Genomic DNA, 23559 nt, shown 5'->3' with positions numbered 1-23559 from the left:
GAGGTATAAGTTTGTTGAGTATTCCTGGTAAATTATATGGGAGGGTATTGATTGAGAGGGTGAAGGCATGTACAGAGCATCAGATTGGGGAAGAGCAGTGTGGTTTCAGAAGTGGTAGAGGATGTGTGGATCAGGTGTTTGCTTTGAAGAATGTATGTGAGAAATACTTAGAAAAGCAAATGGATTTGTATGTAGCATTTATGGATCTGGAGAAGGCATATGATAGAGTTGATAGAGATGCTCTGTGGAAGGTATTAAGAATATATGGTGTGGGAGGCAAGTTGTTAGAAGCAGTGAAAAGTTTTTATCGAGGATGTAAGGCATGTGTACGTGTAGGAAGAGAGGAAAGTGATTGGTTCTCAGTGAATGTAGGTTTGCGGCAGGGGTGTGTGATGTCTCCATGGTTGTTTAATTTGTTTATGGATGGAGTTGTTAGGGAGGTGAATGCAAGAGTTTTGGAAAGAGGGGCAAGGATGAAGTCTGTTGTGGATGAGAGAGCTTGGGAAGTGAGTCAGTTGTTGTTCGCTGATGATACAGCGCTGGTGGCTGATTCATGTGAGAAACTGCAGAAGCTTGTGACTGAGTTTGGTAAAGTGTGTGAAAGAAGAAAGTTAAGAGTAAATGTGAATAAGAGCAAGGTTATTAGGTACAGGAGGGTTGAGGGTCAAGTCAATTGGGAGGTGAGTTTGAATGGAGAAAAACTGGAGGAAGTGAAGTGTTTTAGATATCTGGGAGTGGATCTGGCAGCGGATGGAACCATGGAAGCGGAAGTGGATCATAGGGTGGGGGAGGGGGCGAAAATTCTGGGAGCCTTGAAGAATGTGTGGAAGTCGAGAACATTATCTCGGAAAGCAAAAATGGGTATGTTTGAAGGAATAGTGGTTCCAACAATGTTGTATGGTTGCGAGGTGTGGACTATGGATAGAGTTGTGCGCAGGAGGATGGGTGTGCTGGAAATGCGATGTTTGAGGACAATGTGTGGTGTGAGGTGGTTTGATCGAGTAAGTAACTTAAGGGTAAGAGAGATGTGTGGAAATTAAAAGAGCGTGGTTGAGAGAGCAGAAGAGGGTGTTTTGAAATGGTTTGGTCACATGGAGAGAATGAGTGAGGAAAGATTGACCAAGAGGATATATGTGTTGGAGGTGGAGGGAACGAGGAGAAGAGGGAGACCAAATTGGAGGTGGAAAGATGGAGTGAAAAAGATTTTGTGTGATCGGGGACTGAACATGCAGGAGGGTGAAAGGAGGGCAAGGAATAGAGTGAATTGGAGCGATGTGGTATACCGGGGTTGACGTGCTGTCAGTGGATTGAATCAAGGCATGTGAAGCGTCTGGGGTAAACCATGGAAAGCTGTGTAGGTATGTATATTTGCGTGTGTGGACGTATGCATATACATGTGTATGGGGGGGTTGGGCCATTTCTTTCGTCTGTTTCCTTGCGCAACCTCGCAAACGCGGGAGACAGCGACAAAGTATAATAAAAAATATATATATATATATATATATATATATATATATATATATATATATATATATATATATATATATATTTTTTTTTTTTTTTTTTTTTTTTGCTATATATGTATATTATCCCTGGGGATAGCGGTGAAAGAATACTTCCAACGCATTCCTCGCGTGTCGTAGAAGGTGACTAGAGGGGACGGGAGTGGGGGGCCAGAAATCCTCCCCTCCTTGTATTTTTTTAACTTTCTAAAATGTTAAACAGAAGAAGGAGTCACGCGGGGAGTGCTCATCCTCCTCGAAGGCTCAGACTGGGGTGTCTAAATGTGTGTGGATGTAACCAAGATGTGAAAAAAGGAGAGATAGGTAGTATGTTTGAGGAAAGGAACCTGCATGTTTTGGCTCTGAGTGAAACGAAGCTCAAGGGTAAAGGGGAAGAGTGGTTTGGGAATGTCTTGGGAGTAAAGTCAGGGTTTAGTGAGAGGACAAGAGCAAGGGAAGGAGTAGCAGTACTCCTGAAACAGGAGTTGTGGGAGTATGTGATAGAATGTAAGAAAGTAAATTCTCGATTAATATGGGTAAAACTGAAAGTTGATGGAGAGAGATGGGTGATTATTGGTGCATATGCACCTGGGCATGAGAAGAAAGATCATGAGAGACAAGTGTTTTGGGAGCAGCTGAATAAGTGTGTTAGTGGTTTTGATGCACGAGACCGGGTTATAGTGATGGGTGATTTGAATGCAAAGGTGAGTAATGTGGCAGTTGAGGGAATAATTGGTATACATGGGGTGTTCAGTGTTTTAAATGGATATGGTGAAGAGCTTGTAGATTTATGTGCTGAAAAAGGACTGGTGATTGGGAATACCTGGTTTAAAAAGCGAGATATACATAAGTATACATATGTAAGTAGGAGAGATGGCCAGAGAGCGTTATTGGATTACGTGTTAATTGACAGGCGCGCGAAAGAGAGACTTTTGGATGTTAATGTGCTGAGAGGTGCAACTGAAGGGATGTCTGATCATTATCTTGTGGAGGCTAAGGTGAAGATTTGTATGGGTTTTCAGAAAAGAAGAGAGAATGTTGGGGTGAAGAGGGTGGTGAGAGTAAGTGAGCTTGGGAAGGAGACTTGTGTGAGGAAGTACCAGGAGAGACTGAGTACAGAATGGAAAAAGGTGAGAACAATGGAAGTAAGGGGAGTGGGGGAGGAATGGGATGTATTTAGGGAATCAGTGATGGATTGTGCAAAAGATGCTTGTGGCATGAGAAGAGTGGGAGGTGGGTTGATTAGAAAGGGTAGTGAGTGGTGGGATGAAGAAGTAAGAGTATTAGTGAAAGAGAAGAGAGAGGCATTTGGAGGATTTTTGCAGGGAAAAAATGCAATTGAGTGGGAGATGTATAAAAGAAAGAGGGAGGAGGTCAAGAGAAAGGTGCAGGAGGTGAAAAAGAGGGCAAATGAGAGTTGGGGTGAGAGAGTATCATTAAATTTTAGGGAGAATAAAAAGATGTTCTGGAAGGAGGTAAATAAAGTGCGTAAGACAAGGGAGCAAATGGGAACTTCAGTGAAGGGCGCAAATGGGGAGGTGATAACAAGTAGTGGGGATGTGAGAAGGAGATGGAGTGAGTATTTTGAAGGTTTGTTGAATGTGTTTGATGATAGAGTGGCAGATATAGGGTGTTTTGGTCAAGGTGGTGTGCAAAGTGAGAGGGTTAGGGAAAATGATTTGGTAAACAGAGAAGAGGTAGTAAAAGCTTTGCGGAAGATGAAAGCTGGCAAGGCAGCAGGTTTGGATGGTATTGCAGTGGAATTTATTAAAAAAAAAAGGGGGTGACTATATTATTGACTGGTTGGTAAGGTTATTTAATGAAAGTATGACTCATGGTGAGGTGCCTGAGGATTGGCGGAATGCGTGCATGGTGCCGTTGTACAAAGGCAAAGGGGATAAGAGTGAGTGCTCAAATTACAGAGGTATAAGTTTGTTGAGTATTCCTGGTAAATTATATGGGAGGGTATTGATTGAGAGGGTGAAGGCATGTACAGAGCATCAGATTGGGGAAGAGCAGTGTGGTTTCAGAAGTGGTAGAGGATGTGTGGATCAGGTGTTTGCTTTGAAGAATGTATGTGAGAAATACTTAGAAAAGCAAATGGATTTGTATGTAGCATTTATGGATCTGGAGAAGGCATATGATAGAGTTGATAGAGATGCTCTGTGGAAGGTATTAAGAATATATGGTGTGGGAGACAAGTTGTTAGAAACAGTGAAAAGTTTTTATCGAGGATGTAAGGCCTGTGTACGTGTAGGAAGAGAGGAAAGTGATTGGTTCTCAGTGAATGTAGGTTTGCGGCAGGGGTGTGTGATGTCTCCATGGTTTTTTTAATTTGTTTATGGATGGGGTTGTTATGGAGGTGAATGCAAGGGTTTTGGAAAGAGGGGCAAGTATGAAGTCTGTTGGGGATGAGAGAGCTTGGGAAGTGAGTCAGTTGTTGTTCGCTGATGATACAGCGCTGGTGGCTGATTCATGTGAGAAACTGCAGAAGCTGGTGACTGAGTTTGGTAAAGTGTGTGAAAGAAGAAAGTTAAGAGTAAATGTGAATAAGAGCAAGGTTATTAGGTACAGTAGGGTTGAGGGTCAAGTCAATTGGGAGGTAAGTTTCAATGGAGAAAAACTGGAGGAAGTAAAGTGTTTTAGATATCTGGGAGTGGATCTGGCAGCGGATGGAACCATGGAAGCGGAAGTGGATCATAGGGTGGGGGAGGGGGCGAAAATTCTGGGCGCCTTGAAGAATGTGTGGAAGTCGGGAACATTATCTCGGAAAGCAAAAATGGGTATGTTTGAAGGAATAGTGGTTCCAACAATGTTGTATGGTTGCGAGGCGTGGGCTATGGATAGAGTTGTGCGCAGGAGGATGGCTGTGCTGGAAATGAGATGTTTGAGGACAATGTGTGGTGTGAGGTGGTTTGATCGAGTAAGTAATGTAAGGGTAGGAGAGATGTGTGGAAATAAAAAGATTGTGGTTGAGAGAGCAGAAGAGGGTGTTTTGAAATGGTTTGGGCACACGGAGAGAATGAGTGAGGAAAGATTGACCAAGAGGATATATGTGTCGGAGGTGGAGGGAACGAGGAGAAGTGGGAGACCAAATTTTAAGTGGAAAGATGGAGTGAAAAAGATTTTGAGTGATCGGGGCCTGAACATGCAGGAGGGTGAAAGAAGGGCAAGGAATAGAGTGAATTGGATCGATGTGGTATACCGGGGTTGACGTGCTGTCAGTGGATTGAATCAGGGCATGTGAAGCGTCTGGGGTAAACCATGGAAAGCTGTGTAGGTATGTATATTTGCGTGTGTGGACGTATGTATATACATGTGTATGGGGGTGGGTTGGGCCATATCTTTCATCTGTTTCCTTGCGCTCCCTCGCAAACGCGGGAGACAGCGACAAAGCAAAAAAATAAAAATATATATTTTCTTGTGGAGGCTAAGGTGAAGATTTGTATGGGTTTTCAGAAAAGAAGAGTGAATGTTGGGGTGAAGAGGGTGGTGAGAGTAAGTGAGCTTGGGAAGGAGACTTGTGTGAGGAAGTACCAGGAGAGACTGAGTACAGAATGGAAAAAGGTGAGAACAATGGAAGTAAGGGGAGTGGAGGAGGAATGGGATGTATTTAGGGAATCAGTGATGGAGTGCGCAATAGATGCTTGTGGCATGAGAAGCCTGGGAGGTGGGTTGAGTAGAAAGGGTAGTGAGTGGTGGTTTGAAGAAGTAAGATTATTAGTGAAAGAGAAGAGAGAGGGTGGAGGCATTTGGACGATTTTTGCAGGGAAAAAATGCAATTGAGTGGGAGATGTATAAAAGAAAGAGACAGGAGGTCAAGAGAAAGGTGCAAGAGGTGAAAAAGAGGGCAAATGAGAGTTGGGGTGAGAGAGTATCATTAAATTTTAGGGAGAATAAAAAAATGATCTGGAAGGAGTTAAATAAAGTGCATAAGACAAGGGAGCAAATGGAAACTTCATTAAAGGGCGCAAATCGGGAGGTGATAACAAGTAGTGGTGATGTGAGAAGGAGATGGAGTGAGTATTTTGAAGGTTTGTTGAATGTGTTTGATGATAGAGTGGCAGATATAGGGTGTTTTGGTCGAGGTGGTGTGCAAAGTGAGAGGGTTAGGGAAAATGATTTGGTAAACAGAGAAGAGGTAGTAAAAGCTTTGCGGAAGATGAAAGCCAGCAAGGCAGCAGGTTTGGATGGTATTGCAGTGGAATTTATTAAAAAAGGGGGTGACTGTATTATTGACTCGTTGGTAAGGTTATTTAATGTATGTATGACTCATGGTGAGGTGACTGAGGATTGGCGGAATGCGTGCATAGTGCCATTGTACAAAGGCAAAGGGGATAAGAGTGAGTGCTCAAATTACAGAGGTATAAGTTTGTTGAGTATTCCTGGTAAATTATATGGGAGGGTATTGATTGAGAGGGTGAAGGCATGTACAGAGCATCAGATTGGGGAAGAGCAGTGTGGTTTCAGAAGTGGTAGAGGATGTGTGGATCAGGTGTTTGCTTTGAAGAATGTATGTGAGAAATACTTAGAAAAGCAAATGGATTTGTATGTAGCATTTATGGATCTGGAAAAGGCATATGATAGAGTTGATAGAGATGCTCTGTGGAAGGTATTAAGAATATATGGTGTGGGAGGCAAGTTGTTAGAAGCAGTGAAAAGTTTTTATCGAGGATGTAAGGCATGTGTACGTGTAGGAAGAGAGGAAAGTGATTGGTTCTCAGTGAATGTAGGTTTGCGGCAGGGATGTGTGATGTCTCCACGGTTGTTTAATTTGTTTATGGATGGGGTTGTTAGGGAGGTGAATGCAAGAGTTTTGGAAAGAGGGGCAAGTATGAAGTCTGTTGTGAATGAGAGAGCTTGGGAAGTGAGTCAGTTGTTGTTCGCTGATGATACAGCGCTGGTGGCTGATTCATGTGAGAAACTGCAGAAACTGGTGACTGAGTTTGGTAAAGTGTGTGAAAGAAGAAAGTTAAGAGTAAATGTGAATAAGAGCAAGGTTATTAGGTACATTAGGGTTGAGGGTCAAGTCAATTGGGAGGTAAGTTTCAATGGAGAAAAACTGGAGGAAGTAAAGTGTTTTAGATATCTGGGAGTGGATCTGGCAGCGGATGGTACCATGGAAGCGGAAGTGAATCATAGGGTGGGGGAGGGGACGAAAATTCTGCGAGCCTTGAAGAATGTATGGAAGTCGAGAAAATTATCTCTGAAAGCAAAAATGGGTATGTTTGAAGGAATAGTGGTTCCAACAATGTTGTATGGTTGCGAGACGTGGGCTATGGATAGAGTTGTGCGCAGGAGGGTGGATGTGCTGGAAATAAGATGTTTGAGGACAATGTGTGGTGTGAGGTGGTTTGATCGAGTAAGTAATGTAAGGGTAAGAGAGATGTGTGGAAATAAAAAGAGCGTGGTTGAGAGAGCAGAAGAGGGTGTTTTGAAATGGTTTGGGCACATGGAGAGAATGAGTGAGGAAAGATTGACCAAGAGGATATATGTGTCGGAGGTGGAGGGAACGAGGAGAAGTGGGAGACCAAATTGGAGGTGGAAAGATGGAGTGAAAAAGATTTTGTGTGATCGGGGCCTGAACATGCAGGAGGGTGAAAGGCGGGCAAGGAATAGAGTGAAGTGGATCAATGTGGTATACCGGGGTTGACGTGCTGTCAGTGGATTGAATCAGGGCATGTGAAGCGTCTGGGGTAAACCATGGAAAGTAGTGTGGGGCCTGGATGTGGAAAGGGAGCTGTGGTTTCGGTCATTATTGCATTACAGCTAGAGACTGAATATGAACGAATGGGGCCTTTGTTGTCTTTTCCTTGCGCTACCTCGCACACTTGAGGGGGGAGGGGGATGGTATTCCATGTGTGGCGAGGTGGCGATGGAAATGAATAAAGCAGACAGTGTGAATTGTGTGCATTCGTATATATGTATGTGTTTGTGTGTGTATATATATGTGTACATTGAGATGTATAGGTATGTATTTTTGTGTGTGTGTATGTGTATGTATATACATCTGTATGGGGGTGGGTTGGGCCATTTCTTTCGTCTGTTTCCGTGCGTTACCTCGCAAACGCGGGAGACAGCGACAAAGCAAAATATATATATATATATATATATATATATATATATATATATATATATATGTGTGTGTGTTTGTGTGTGTGTGTGTGTTCATACTTGATTGCCGTTTCCCCTGTTAGTCTTAGGAATAGATAAAGAAAGACCACATCCCCTTACATCCATTCTCTAACTGTCTACACCTTTTACATTTCCATCAATAGCATCTGATTCCAAACTGTTCCATTAAAAATTCCCATATTATTGTGTCCACTTATGTTTCTTGCAGTGCCACATTCAATGTGCGGTGCATAAAGTTTCCTTAGCAGAGTAGATTTCTTGTTTATTGCCCTGCATTTGACTGTACCTTTAATGCCTAATATTGTCCAGATCTAACGTATTGCCAAGACTTGACACTGTAACTGCAGTTAAACTAATCAAAATGTTTATGTAATTTATTGTATTTTTTTTTTTTTTGATATGTAGTTCTTTCTGTCTGAGTACAGATATTGCCATTGTGATGGATAATTATTCAAAATTCGTTTTAACTTTGTTTTATCTATATATGATGTATGAAATGAGTATTGTTGTATTACAGAATTATTTGAATTATTTGCAGATGTAACATAGCATGCTGTACTTCTGCCCAACTTGTGCAAATCTTCTGATTGTGGAGGAGGGGTCACTGGTAAGAATATAGCTTTTAAAAGTGTTGCATATCTTGATTTTTTCATTCTTTGTCTTTGAATCCTCTCTATGTGTGGCGGGGTGGCGACGGGAATGAATAAAGGCAGCAAGTATGAATTATGTACGTGTGTATATATGTATATGTCTGTGTATGTATATATATGTATACATTGAAATGTATAGGCATGTATATGTGCGTGTGTGGACATGTATGTATATACATGTGTATGTGGGTGGGTTGGGCCATCTTTTGTCTGTTTCCTTGTGCTACCTCGCTAACGCGGGAGACAGCGACAAAGTATAATAAATAAAAAATAAATAAATATATATATATATATATATATATATATATATATATATATATATATATATATTCTTTTCTTTTCTTTCAAACTATTCGCCATTTCCCACGTTAGCAAGGTAGCATTAAGAACAGAGGACTGGGCCTCTGAGAGAATATCTTCACCTGCCTCCTTCTCTGCTCCTTCTTTTGGATGATTAAAAAAAAACGAGAGAGGAGGATTTCCAGCCCCCCACTCCCTCCCCTTTTAGTCACCTTCTACGACACGCAGGGAATACGTGGGAAGTATTCTTTCTCCCCTATCCCCAGGGATAATATATATATATATATATATATATATATATATATATATATATATATATATATATATATATATATATATATTTTTTTTTTTTCAAACTTTCGCCATTTCCCGCATTAGCGAGGTAGCGTTAAGAACAGAGGACTGGGCCTTTTTCGGAATATCCTCACCTGGCCCCCTCTGTTCCTTCTTTTGGAAAATTGAAAAAAAAACGAGAGGGGAGGATTTCCAGCCCCCCGCTCCCTCCCCTTTTAGTCGCCTTCTACGACACGCAGGGAATACGTGGGAAGTATTCTTAATCCCCTATCCCCAGGGATAGAAAAAAAAATATATATATATATATATTTTAAAAAAAAAAAAAAAATATATGTATATATGTATATATGTGAATCATAGGGTGGGGGAGGGGGCGAAAATCCTGGGAGCCTTGAAGAATGTGTGGAAGTCGAGAACATTATCTCGGAAAGCAAAAATGGGTATGTTTGAAGGAATAGTGGTTCCAACAATGTTGTATGGTTGCGAGGCGTGGGCTATGGATAGAGTTGTGCGCAGGAGGATGGATGTGCTGGAAATGAGATGTTTGAGGACAATGTGTGGTGTGAGGTGGTTTGATCGAGTGAGTAACGTAAGGGTAAGAGAGATGTGTGGAAATAAAAAGAGCGTGGTTGAGAGAGCAGAAGAGGGTGTTTTGAAGTGGTTTGGGCACATGGAGAGGATGAGTGAGGAAAGATTGACCAAGAGGATATATGTGTCGGAGGTGGAGGGAACAAGGAGAAGAGGGAGACCAAATTGGAGGTGGAAAGATGGAGTGAAAAAGATTTTGTGTGATCGGGGCCTGAACATGCAGGAGGGTGAAAGGAGGGCAAGGAATAGAGTGAATTGGAGTGATGTGGTATACCGGGGCTGACGTGCTGTCAGTGGATTGAATCAAGGCATGTGAAGCGTCTGGGGTAAACCATGGAAAGCTGTGTAGGTATGTATATTTGTGTGTGTGGACGTATGTATATACATGTGTATGGGGGGGGTTGGGCCATTTCTTTCGTCTGTTTCCTTGCGCTACCTCGCAAACGCGGGAGACAGCGACAAAGTATAAAAAAAAAAAAAAAAAATATATATATATATATATATATATATTTTTTTTTTTCTTTTTTTTTTTGCTTTGTCGCTGTCTCCTGCGTTTGTGAGGTAGCGCAAGGAAACAGACGTAAGAAATGGCCCAACCCACCCCCATGCACATGTATATACATACGTCCACACACGCAAATATACATACCTACACAGCTTTCCATGGTTTACCCCAGACGCTTCACATGCCTTGATTCAATCCACTGACAGCACGTCAACCCCGGTATACCACATCGATCCAATTCACTCTATTCCTTGCCCTCCTTTCACCCTCCTGCATGTTCAGGCCCCGATCACACAAAATTTTTTTCACTCCATCTTTCCACCTCCAATTTGGTCTCCCACTTCTCCTCGTTCCCTCCACCTCCGACACATATATCCTCTTGGTCAATCTTTCCTCACTTATTCTCTCCATGTGCCCAAACCATTTCAAAACACCCTCTTCTGCTTTCTCAACCCCTCTCTTTTTATTTCCACACATCTCTCTTACCCTTACGTTACTTACTCGATCAAACCGCCTCACACCACACATTGTCCTCAAACATCTCATTTCCAGCACATCCATCCTCCTGTGCACAACTCTATCCATAGCCCACGCCTCGCAACCATACAACAGTGTTGGAACCACTATTCCTTCAAACATACCCATTTTTGCTTTCCGAGATAATGTTCTCGACTTCCACACATTCTTCAAGGCTCCCAGAATTTTCGCCCCCTCCCCCACCCTATGATCCACTTCCGCTTCCATGGTTCCATCCGCTGCCAGATCCACTCCCAGATATCTAAAACACTTTACTTCCTCCAGTTTTTCTCCATTGAAACTTACCTCCCAATTGACTTGACCCTAAACCCTACTGTACCTAATAACCTTGCTCTTATTCACATTTACTCTTAACTTTCTTCTTTCACACACTTTACCAAACTCAGTCACCAGCTTCTGCAGTTTCTCACATGAATCAGCCACCAGCGCTGTATCATCAGCGAACAACAACTGACTCACTTCCCAAGCTCTCTCATCCCCAACAGACTGCATACTTGCCCCTCTTTCCAAAACTCTTGCATTCACCTCCCTAACAACCCCATCCATAAACAAATTAAACAACCATGGAGACATCACACACCCCTGCCGCAAACCTACATTCACTGAGAACCAATCACTCTCCTCTCTTCCTACACGTACACATGCCTTACATCCTCGATAAAAACTTTTCACTGCTTCTAACAACTTGCCTCCCACACCATATATTCTTAATACCTTCCACAGAGCATCTCTATCAACTCTATCATATGCCTTCTCCAGATCCATAAATGCTACATACAAATCCATTTGTTTTTCTAAGTATTTCTCACATACATTCTTCAAAGCAAACACCTGATCCACACATCCTCTACCACTTCTGAAACCACACTGCTCTTCCCCAATCTGATGCTCTGTACATGCTTTCACCCTCTCAATCAATACCCTCCCATATAATTTACCAGGAATACTCAACAAACTTATACCTCTGTAATTTGAGCACTCACTCTTATCCCCTTTGCTTTTGTACAATGGCACTATGCACGCATTCCGCCAATCCTCAGGCACCTCACCATGAGTCATACATACATTAAATGATATATATATATATATATATATATATATATATATATATATATATATATATATATATATATATATATATATAAAGTTTTTATCGAGGATGTAAGGCATGTGTACGTGTAGGAAGAGAGGAAAGTGATTGATCCCCTTTGCCTTTGTACAATGGCACTATGCACGCATTCCACCAATCCTCAGGCACCTCACCATGAGTCATACATACATACATTAAATGATATATATATATATATATATATATATATATATATATATATATATATATATATATATATATATATATATATATATATATTTTTTTTTTTTTTTTTCAAACTATTCGCCATTTCCCGCATCAGCAAGGTAGCGTTAAGAACAGAGGACTGGGCCTCTGAGGGAACATCCTCACCTGGCCCCCTTCTCTGTTCCTTTTTTTGGAAAATTAAAAAAAAAAAAAGAGAGGGGAGGATTTCCAGCCCCCCGCTCCCTCCCCTTTTAGTCGCCTTCTACGACACGCAGGGAATACGTGGGAAGTATTCTTTCTCCCCTATCCCCAGGGATATATATATATATATATATATATATATATATATATATATATATATATATATATATAAAGTTTTTATTGAGGATGTAAGGCATGTGTACGTGTAGGAAGAGAGGAAAGTGATTGGTTCTCAGTGAATGTAGGTTTGCGGCAGGGGTGTGTGATGTCTCCATGGTTGTTTAATTTGTTTATGGATGGGGTTGTTAGGGAGGTGAATGCAAGAGTTTTGGAAAGAGGGGCAAGTATACAGTCTGTTGGGGATGAGAGAGCTTGGGAAGTGAGTCAGTTGTTGTTCGCTGATGATACAGCGCTGGTGGCTGATTCATGTGAGAAACTGCAGAAGCTGGTGACGGAGTTTGGTAAAGTGTGTGAAAGAAGAAAGTTAAGAGTAAATGTGAATAAGAGGAAGGTTATTAGGTACAGTAGGGTTGAGGGTCAAGTCAATTGGGAGGTAAGTTTGAATGGAGAAAAACTGGAGGAAGTAAAGTGTTTTAGATATCTGGGAGTGGATCTGGCAGTGGATGGAACCATGGAAGCGGAAGTGGATCATAGGGTGGGGAAGGGGGCGAAAATCCTGGGAGCCTTGAAGAATGTGTGGAAGTCGAGAACATTATCTCGGAAAGCAAAAATGGGTATGTTTAAAGGAATAGTGGTTCCAACAATGTTGTATGGTTGCGAGGCGTGGGCTATGGATAGAGTTGTGCGCAGGAGGATGGATGTGCTGGAAATGAGATGTTTGAGGACAATGTGTGGTGTGAGGTGGTTTGATCGAGTAAGTAACGTAAGGGTAAGAGAGATGTGTGGAAATAAAAAGAGCGTGGTTGAGAGAGCAGAAGAGGGTGTTTTGAAATGGTTTGGGCACATGGAGAGAATGAGTGAGGAAAGATTGACCAAGAGGATATATGTGTCGGAGGTGGAGGGAACGAGGAGAAGTGGGGGACCAAATTGGAGGTGGAAAGATGGAGTGAAACAGATTTTGTGTGATCGGTGCCTGAACATGCAGGAGGGTGAAAGGAGGGCAAGGAATAGAGTGAAATGGATCAATGTGGTATACCGGGGTTGACGTGCTGTCAGTGGATTGGATCAGGGCATGTGAAGCGTCTGGGGTAAACCATGGAAAGCTGTGTAGGTATGTACATTTGCGTGTGTGGACGTATGTATATACATGTGTATGGGGGTGGGTTGGGCCATTTCTTTCGTCTGTTTCCTTGCGCTACCTCGCAAACGCGGGATACAGCGACAAAGCAAAAAAAAAAAAAAAAAATTATATATACCTTCCACAGAGCATCTCTATCAACTCTATCATATGCCTTCTCCAGATCCATAAATGCTACATACAAATCCATTTGCTTTTCTAAGTATTTCTCACATACATTCTTCAAAGCAAACACTTGATCCACACATCCTCTACCACTTCTGAAACCACACTGCTCTTCCCCAATCTGATGCTCTGTACATGTCTTCACTCTCTCAATCAATACCCTCCCATATAATTTACCAGGAATACTCAACAAACTTATACCTCTGTAATTTGAGCACTCACTCTTATCCCCTTTGCCTTTGTACAACGGCACTATGCATGCATTCCGCCAATCCTCAGGCACCTCACCATGAGTCATACATACATTAAATAACCTTACCAACCAGTCAATAATACAGACACCCCCTTTTTTAATAAATTCCACTGCAATACCATCCAAACCTGCTGCCTTGCCAGCTTTCATCTTCCGCAAAGCTTTTACTACCTCTTCTCTGTTTACCAAATAATTTTCCCTAGCCCTCTCACTTTGCACACCACCTCGACCAAAACACCCTATATCTGCCACTCTATCATCAAACACATTCAAGAACCTTCAAAATACTCACTCCATCTCCTTCTCACATCACCACTACTTGTTATCACCTCCCCATTTGCGCCCTTCACTGAAGTTCCCATTAGCTCCCTTGTCTTACGCACTTTATTTACCTCCTTCCAGAACATCTTTTTATTCTCCCTAAAATTTAATGATACTCTCTCACCCCAACTCTCATTTGCCCTCTTTTTCACCTTCACATACCCTGGTTCAATCCATTGACAGCACGTCGACCCCAGTATACCACATCGTTCCAATTCACTCTATTCCTTGCACGCCTTTCACCCTCCTGCATGTTAGGCCCCAATCACTCAAAATCTTTTTCACTCCATCTTTCCACCTCCAATTTGGTCTCCCACTTCTCCTCATTCCCTCCATCTCTGATACATATATCCTCTTGGTCAATCTTTCCTCACTCATTCTCTCCATGTGACCAAACCATTTCAAAACACCCTCTTCTGCTCTCTTATCCACACACTTTTTACTACCGAACATCTCTCTTACCCTATCATTACTTACTCGATCAAACCACCTCACACCACATATTGTCCTCAAACATCTCATTTCCATCACATCCACCCTCCTCTGCACAACTCTATCCATAGCCCATGCCTTGCAACCATATAACGTTGTTGGAACCACTATTCCTTCAAACATACCCATTTTTGCTTTCTGAGATAATGTTCTCGACTTCCACACATTCTCCAACACTCCCAGAATTTTCGCCCCCTCCCCCACCCTATGCTTCACTTCCGCTTCCATGATTCCATCCGCTGCCAAATCCACTCCCATATATCTAAAACACTACACTTCCTCCATTTTTTCTCCATTCAAACTTACCTCCCAATTGACTTGTCCCTCCTACTTTACCTAATAAACCTTGCTCATATTCACATTTACTCTCAGCTTTCTTCTTTCACACACTTTACCAAACTCACTCCTCATCCATTTCATTTCCAACACATCCACCCTCCTCTGCACAACCTTATCTATAAACCACGCCTCGCATCCATATGATATTGTTGGAAGTACTATTCCTTCAAACGTACCCATTTTTGCTCCGTGATAACATTATCTCCTCCTAGACATAATTCATTGCTCTCAGTACCTTCGCCCCCTCCCCCGCCTTGTGCCTCACTTCCGCTTACATGGCTCCATTTGCTGCCAAATCCACTCCCAGATATCTAAAACACTTCGCTTCTTCCAATTTTTCTCCATTCAAAGATAGATCCTAATGAACTTGTCCCTCACCCCTGCTGAACCTAATAACCTTGCTCATTCACATTTACTCTCAACTTTCTCCTTTCATACACTTTTCCAAACTCAGTCACCAACTTCAGCAGTTTCTCACTTGAATCAGCCACCAGTGCTGTATCATTGGCATAGAACAACTGACTTACTTCACAGGCCCTCTCGTACCCAACAGACTGCCCCTAACCACCCCATCCATAAACAATTTGAAGAACCATGGGGACATCACACACTTCTGCCGCAGACCGACCTTCACTGGGAGCCAGTCACTCTCCTCTCCTCCTCCTTGTACACATGCCTTTCACCCTTGATGAACGCTTCTCACTGCTTCTAGCAACTTGCCTCCCACACCGTATACTCTTAAGTCCTTCCACAAAGCATCTCTATTCATCCTCTCATATCCTTTCTCTAGATACATAAGTGCCATATACAAATCCATCTGTTTCTCTAAGTATTTCTTGCGCATATTCTTCAAAGCAAACACCTCCTGCTCATATATTGTACCATTTCTAAAATCACAGTGCTCTTACCTAGTCTAATGGTCTGTACATGCCCTCACCCTCTCATTCAATACCATCCTATACAATTTTCCAGGAATTCTCAACAAACATATTCCTCTGTAGTTTGAACACTCGCCTTTATCCCTTTTGCCTTTGTACAATGGCACTATACATGCATTCTGCCAGTCCTCAAGCATTTCACCATGATCCATACTTACATTGAATATCCTTACCAACCTATCAACAACAGTCACTGCCTTTCGTAATATATTCTGCTGCAGTACCATTCAACCCCGCCGCCTTGCTGGATTTCATCTTCCACAAGTCTTTCACCACCTCTTCTCTCCTCACCAAACACTCTCACTTTGCACACCACCCAGATCAAAACACCCTACATCTGCCACTCTATCATCAAACATTCGACAATCCTTCAAAACACTTACCCCATCTCCTCACTTCATCAATACCTGTTATCACTTGCCTCCTTCACTGATATTCCCTTTGTTCTCTTATTTTCATGATTATTAGTGAAAGAAAAGAGAGAGGCATTTGGACGATTTTTGCAGGGAAAAAATGCAAATGAGTAGGAGAGGTATAAAAGAAAGAGGCAGGAGGTCAAGAGAAAGGTGCAAGAGGTGAAAAAGAGGGCAAATGAGAGTTGGGGTGAGAGAGTATCATTAAATTTCAGGGAGAATAAAAAAATGTTTTGGAAGGAGGTAAATAAAGTGCATAAGACAAGGGAGCAAATGGGAACTTCAGTGAAGGGGGCTAATGGGGAGGTGATAACAAGTAGTGGTGATGTGAGAAGTAGATGGAGTGAGTATTTTGAAGGTTTGTTGAATGTGTTTGATGATAGAGTGGCAGATATAGGGTGTTTTGGTCGAGGTGGTGTGCAAAGTGAGAGGGATAGGGAAAATGATTTGGTAAATAGAGAAGAGGTAGTAAAAGCTTTACGGAAGATGAAAGCTGGCAAGGCAGCAGGTTTGGAATTTATTAAAAAAGGGGGTGACTGTATTGTTGACTGGTTGGTAAGGCTATTTGATGTATGTATGATTCATGGTGAGGTGCCTGAGGATTGGCGGAATGCTTGCATAGTGCCATTGTACAAAGGCAAAGGGGATAAGAGTGAGTGCTCAAATTACAGAGGTATAAGTTTGTTGAGTATTCCTGGCAAATTATATGGGAGGGTATTGATTGAGAGGGTGAAGGCGTGTACAGAGCATCAGATTGGGGAAGAGCAGTGTGGTTTCAGAAGTGGTAGAGGATGTGTGGATCAGGTGTTTGCTTTGAAGAATGTATGTGAGAAATACTTAGAAAAACAAATGGATTTGTATGTAGCATTTATGGATCTGGAGAAGGCATATGATAAGAGTTGATAGAGATGCTCTGTAGAAGGTATTTAAAATATATGGTGTGGGAGGCAAGTTGTTAGAAGCAGTGAAAAGTTTTTATCGAGGATGTAAGGCATGTGTACGTGTAGGAAGAGAGGAAAGTGATTGGTTCTCAGTAAATGTAGGTTTGCGGCAGGGGTATGTGATGTCTCCATGGTTGTTTAATTTGTTTATGGATGGGGTTGTTAGGGAGGTGAATGCAAGAGTTTTGGAAAGAGGGGCAAGTATGCAGTCTGTTGTGGATGAGAGAGCTTGGGAAGTGAGTCAGTTGTTGTTCGCTGATTATACAGCACTGGTGGCTGATTCATGTGAGAAACTGCAGAAGCTGGTGACTGAGTTTGGTAAAGTGTGTGGAAGAAGAAAGTTAAGAGTAAATGTGAACAAGAGCAAGGTCATTAGGTACAGTAGGGTTGAGGGTCAAGTCAATTGGGAGGTAAGTTTGAATAGAGAAAAACTGGAGGAAGTAAAGTGTTTTAGATATCTGGGAGTGGATCTGGCAGCGGATGGAACCATGGAAGCGGAAGTGAATCATAGAGTGGGGGAGGGGGCGAAAATTCTGGGAGCCTTGAAGAATGTGTGGAAGTCGAGAACATTATCTCGGAAAGCAAAAATGGGTATGTTTGAAGGAATAGTGGTTCCAACAATGTTGCATGGTTGCGAGGTGTGGGCTATGGATAGAGTTGTGCGCAGGAGGGTGGATGTGCTGGAAATGAGATGTTTGAGGACAATATGTGGTGTGAGGTGGTTTGATCGAGTAAGTAATGTAAGGGTGAGAGAGATGTGTGGAAATAAAAAGAGTGTGGTTGAGAGAGCAGAAGAGGGTGTTTTGAAATGGTTTGGTCACATGGAGAGAATGAGTGAGGAAAGATTGACCAAGAGGATATGTGTGTCAGAGGTGGAGGGAACGAGGAGAAGTGGGAGACCAAATTTTAGGTGGAAGGATGGAGTGAAAAAGATTTTGTGTGATCGGGACCTGAACATGCAGGAGGGTGAAAGGCGTGCAAGGAATAGAGTGAATTGGAACGATGTGGTATACCTGGGTCGACGTGCTGTCAATGGATTGAACCAGGGCATGTGAAGCGCCTGGGGTAAACCATGGAAAGTGTGTGGGGCCTGGATGTGGAAAGGGAGCTGTGGTTTTTGTGCATTATTACATGACAGCTAGAGACTGAGTGTGAACGAATGGGGCCTTTAGTGTCTTTCCTAGCGCTACCTTGCACACATGAGGGGGGAGGGGGTTGTTATTCCATGTGTGGCAAGGTGGCGATGGGAAACAAATAAAGGCAGACAGTATGAATTATGTACACGTGTATGTATGTATATGTCTGTGTGTGTTTATATATGTGTACATTGAGATGTATAGGTATGTATATTTGCGTGTGTGGACGTGTATGTATATACATGTGTATGTGGGCGGGTTGGGCCATTCTTTCGTCTGTTTCTTTGCGCTACCTCGCTAATGCGGGAGACAGCGACAAAGCAAAATAAATAATAAAAATATATTATTTAACCTGCTTGGGGTTATACTGTGAATGAAAAACCATCTTTGGAGATGCTGAATAAATGGAAGTACCGTCTTGTCAAAGAACTATCTTCAAAAGAGAATATCATTTCCCTGCACCTGGAAGAAGTATGAAAACCAGAGCCCCCTATCCACAACCAGGCCCAGCAGACCTTTCCATAGTTTCATATGACTGCTTCCTATACCCTGATTCAACCCACTGACAGCTCACTCCAATGTGCCCTATCCTGTGTATGGGTCACACCCTCCTGTTTGTTCGGGCCCCCACTTATAGCATCTTTTACTCCAATCTTCTACCTCCTTAGTTTCCCCCTTTTCCTTGTTCCCACCTCTTTTGACATGTACCCCTTCCAACTCGCCTTCACTTCACTCATCCTTTCCATATATTAAAATCAGTTCATCATATGCATGCCAGCTCTCTTGTACATGCTCTTCAGTTCTTTTTATAATTTTATATTCAGTAAGTCTTCCCCACACCATATATCAAACATTTCATTTCCAGCAAATTTACCTTCTGTACTTTGTTACTTGGGGCCCCATGCTTTGCATCCATTCAACTCTGTCAAGACAACTATAACATTAGCCATACTCATCTCTGTTCTCACAGGCTGTGACCACTCCTTTGAGATGTTTACTTTTTAAGTCATCCTTCTTGTTAGTCCAGACCATTTCAGCATACCTTTTCCAGCTCTCATACCTGCCTCTTACTGTTTCATTTTTTTATTCAATACTTCTTATGTCACATATTGTCATCAAACATTTCATTTTCAGCACATTCACCTCCTTCTCTACAATTATTTAAGGACCATGCCTCGTATCCATATAACACTGTTAGGACATCTATAACACGAGACACCCATTTTAGCTCTAACAGTATGACCAGAACCTTTGCCCCCCTCACCCACCATATATCTCACCTCAGCTCCTATGGTTCCAACCACTTGGAGCATCTACCAGCTATCCAAAATAATCCACTTCCCCAAGTTCTCTCTAATCAAACTACTTCTCCATATGCCATTTTCTCTCCAACGCTAAACCTAATAACTTGCTATTATTAACATATACTCTCAGGTTTCTCCACTCCCACACTCTTCCAAACTCAATCACCACCTTCTGCAGTTTCTGACTTGAATCTGTCATCAGCAAACAGCAGCTGATTTATCTCATAGGTCCTGCCACCCTTGACAGACTAGAGACCAGCCCCTCTTACTAAAACCCTCATCACCCCATCCATAAATGCAGTAAACAGCCATTTTGACATGCACCCCAGCTGCAAACCACCTTCAGTTGGAGCCACTCACCTCTTCTTTCTTCCTACTTATACCCACACCTTACTCTCATGGGTAAACTTAATTGCTTTTAGTAGCTTTTCTCTTTTGCCATATATTCTCAACATTCTCCAAAGCATTTGTTGACATATAATTTCATGATATCCATAAATGCCACATATGAATCCTGTTTCTCTAAGAATTTTTTACATGCATAATTTAAAGCAAACACCTGAGCTACACATCTGCCACTCCTGAACTCACACCTGTTCCTCCTCAGTTTGATGATCTGTGCATGCTACCACCCTCTCAATCACCATTCTCCTATGCAGTTTACCAGGTACACTCAAAAAACTTATACCTCTGTAATTTGAATATTCACCTTTGTTCCCTTTGCCATTTCAAAATGGCGCTGTGCTGACACTCCTCCAGTCCTCTGACATTTTGCCTTGAGCCACACTTATGTTGAATATCATAACTGACCAGTGGAAATGCATCCTGTCATAATCTGATAAAATGAAATTGTTACCTTTTTGACTCATTTCATCTCCCCCATTTCTCTGTGACCCAAAGATGAAGACTGTTGAATTATCCTAGCTCTATAGATCAAAGATCCTCTCAAATCATATATTAATGATACAGTGGATAAGATCTTTCAACTTGTCATATAGCACCTTGACCAGGATCATTAATGTTATATTTCATTTCTGGTAACTCATGTTTTATAGTGCATGTTAAAATATATCTTTATCTGCAATAAAGCATTTACATTATGTTCAGAATGGATGACTGCAGATAATTTTCTCTTGCAGGGTATGCGCTTCTCCTGTGTAACCTGTCCATATGTTTTCCCTGTCAAGAGATGTGTGTCGTACAAGATTTACCCAAAGTTGAAGGCTCTTGATGATGTTCTTGGAGGTTCTGCTGCTTGGAAAAATGTTGATTCTACTGATGAACCATGTCCTAAGTGTGCTAACCCAAGAGCCTACTTTATGCAGGTTCAAACTAGATCAGCTGATGAACCTATGACAGTGTTCTACAAATGCTGCTCCCCATCCTGTGGTCATCGTTGGAAGGAATAGATTTCCAGAAAACATTCTGTTGGTGAATATTTTCATCGGGGAAGATAAGAAGAATTGCTTATTGACATTATTATTAACCTGTTTTAGTGTTTTTTTATGACGAACTTTACCTCACTTTTGAGGTTTGCCAGAGTGATGACTAGTGTGGCAGCAAAGGCTGCAACAAATAGTCTTCCAATGAACAATGTAATTCGTTTGTGCGAAGGACCTTCTTTAATGCATCATGCTGAAAAAGCTGCAGCTGCATTGCACTCTGGCCATGTAATTTCTGTGCCAACTGATACACTTTATGGGATTGCTGCATTAGCTCAGAACGATACAGCTGTAAAAAGGATTTATGAAATCAAGCACCGTAATTCAACCAAACCTTTAGCTATATGTGTTTCTGAAGTGGAAGATGTTTATCTCTGGGGTAAAGTAACTGTACCACATTCATTACTTGCATCACTGCTGCCTGGTCCTGTGACATTAATATTCCATCGCACATCACAGCTTAATCCTGCACTGAATCCTGAATCTGATCTGGTTGGCATCCGGATTCCCAATGAAGAATTTATTAGAACTGTAGCCAGATGCTGTGATTCTCCTCTAGCCTTAACTAGTGCAAACATTAGTACCAAGGCAAGTCCTCTGTGTGTTGAAGAATTTAATGAACTGTGGAGCAAACTTCATACTGTGTTTGATGCTGGTCGTCTTGGTGGAGAAGACTTGGAGTGCAGAGAAGGATCAACCATCATTGACCTTTCACAGCCTGGGTCATATAGACTTATCAGAAGGGGAATTGCTTATGAACAGACCACAGCAATTCTCCAGCGCTTTAACCTTTCTGTGATTGATTGACATTCACAAGAACTGACTTATCAGTAATGGTTCAGTTTCTTAGGATAATGTGTGATGCTGTTTTCGTAAAATATTTACTACTTGAGTTGTTATAAGAGATTCAGAAGGCATAATGTTCAGTCAGGGTTTGAAACGAGAACGAAGGGAGGCAGCCATCAGTGCCTCCCTCATTACCAGATTAAAGGAGGCAGTGCAAAGTGTACTTCAGCCTGGAGGTTCAGGTACTTGTTACAGTGGACAGAATTCCAGCATAGGACCTCATGGACCAGTTATTGGCCATTCGGACAATACAAATGCTCTTTGTAATGTGTTAGAAGCTATACTCATCCATGGATTACGTGACTCTTTTGGTGAACGAATGACATCTCTTTTTGGCTCTGATCCTGATCGGATGCCAGTCCCAAATTTTTGGCCAGTTATCCTGATCATCAGCCACAGAGATCTAATTGAACAGGTGGGTACCAAAAGTCCAATAAATCAATCAGGGTGTTGTGGATTATTGAATGAGGATGCTGATAGTAACCTCTTTTAATGCAGTATGAAAGTTAGTAAAGAGTTATAATTTGCCAAAGGTGAAAGGTAATATTATCAGTAGAGCCTCTAGATTTTGTTTACAAGAGAAAGTAGCTGATATTGCCAGATACAGATTTCATTTTGAATACAGTCTTTTAAAGATAGAATTCCCCTTGCCATCTCTGTCAGTGAATGTGCTTTTAATACATACCTTAGTATATGATGCTCTACCTGTCGTGCATTTTGCTGGACTTGAAGCAGTTATTGTAAATGTTGATGCTTTTGAGGCATGCATATAAGATTTGAAAAGAAATGTAATACAGGTATGTATAGATAGTCTTTTCTAACATAAAATTTGCCTACATTGTTTGAAATCTATTCTTTTGAATTGTTTGGAACAATAGAATATATGCAATATTTTCCATTTCTGAGGGATCATGTTTTCTCTTATTTAGATGAAAAATGTATATTCAGTTTCCTTTTGAATCTGTTACACCTCTAGTTTAGTTAATGGTGAGTTTGTTATCATGAAAAAATTATTTAGCTTTCTCTAATATTATTACAAAGAAATGTGTTTATTTTACCATTCAATGTGGAAATTTTGCCTGTCTCATCTGACAGTATTAGTATCTGCCCCTCCCACAACTTTTCTCTCTGTTAGAACTTTCCTTTTTTTTGTTTACTACATCAACAGTCATTGTCTCTCTAGTAACCTCTCTTCTGTTGAACACCATCTGTCTAGTACCTCTCCTAATATCTTGCTTCTCTCTGAGAACAGTTGTCTAATGATGTTTTCACTAGTCCCATCTTTTTTTTTTTTTTTCGCTGTCTCCCGCGTTTGTGAGGTAGCGCAAGGAAACAAACGAAAGAAATGGCCCAACCCACCCCCATACACATGTATATACATACACGTCCACACACGCAAATATACATACCTACACAGCTTTCCATAGTTTACCCCAGACGCTTCACATGCCCTGATTCAATTCACTGACAGCATGTCAACCCCGGTATACCACATCGATCCAGTTCACTCTATTCCTTGCCCACCTTTCACCCTCCTGCATGTTCAGGCCCCGATCACTCAAAATCTTTTTCACTCCATCTTTCCACCTCCAATTTGGTCTCCCACTTCTCCTCGTTCCCTCCACCTCCGACACATATATCCTCTTGGTTAATCTTTCCTCACTCATTCTCTCCATGTGCCCAAACCATTTCAAAACACCCT

General features: G+C 41.7%; 3 protein-coding genes across 3 annotated transcripts in view; all 3 read left to right on the top strand.

The window, feature by feature from the left end:
* The window catches only part of Polr3K (RNA polymerase III subunit K), a 29874-nt gene extending 8896 nt beyond the window's left edge, over nucleotides 1–20978 (top strand). The window contains exons 2-3 of the mRNA XM_071663394.1: nucleotides 8176–8244; nucleotides 20709–20978. Of these exons, the coding sequence (XP_071519495.1) occupies nucleotides 8188–8244; nucleotides 20709–20978 (327 nt within the window). The 5' untranslated portion in view covers nucleotides 8176–8187. The remainder of the gene's footprint in view (nucleotides 1–8175; nucleotides 8245–20708) is intronic.
* A 96-nt stretch (nucleotides 20979–21074) lies between these two features.
* On the top strand, nucleotides 21075–21818 carry Tcs1 (Threonyl-carbamoyl synthesis 1). Its single transcript, XM_071663382.1, has one exon. It carries the CDS (start codon nucleotides 21075–21077, stop codon nucleotides 21816–21818), a length of 744 nt encoding a protein of 247 aa, XP_071519483.1.
* Nucleotides 21819–21930: 112 nt separating this feature from the next.
* Nucleotides 21931–23559, top strand: part of Plekhm1 (Pleckstrin homology and RUN domain containing M1) — a 126293-nt gene continuing 124664 nt past the window's right edge. Inside the window, exon 1 of the mRNA XM_071663407.1 lies at nucleotides 21931–22272. Within this exon, the coding sequence (XP_071519508.1) occupies nucleotides 21931–22272 (342 nt within the window). The remainder of the gene's footprint in view (nucleotides 22273–23559) is intronic.

Source organism: Panulirus ornatus, chromosome 1, assembly GCF_036320965.1.
Source record: "Panulirus ornatus isolate Po-2019 chromosome 1, ASM3632096v1, whole genome shotgun sequence".
In the NCBI taxonomy this organism is placed as follows: Eukaryota; Metazoa; Arthropoda; class Malacostraca; order Decapoda; family Palinuridae; genus Panulirus; species Panulirus ornatus.
Note: the sequence above shows the minus strand (reverse complement) of the source record. Positions and strands in the feature narration are given on the sequence as shown.

Coding starts and splice junctions, on each gene's coding strand:
- Tcs1 (XM_071663382.1), top strand. CDS start 21,075: ATGACGAACTTTACCTCACTTTTGAGGTTTGCCAGAGTGATGACTAGT.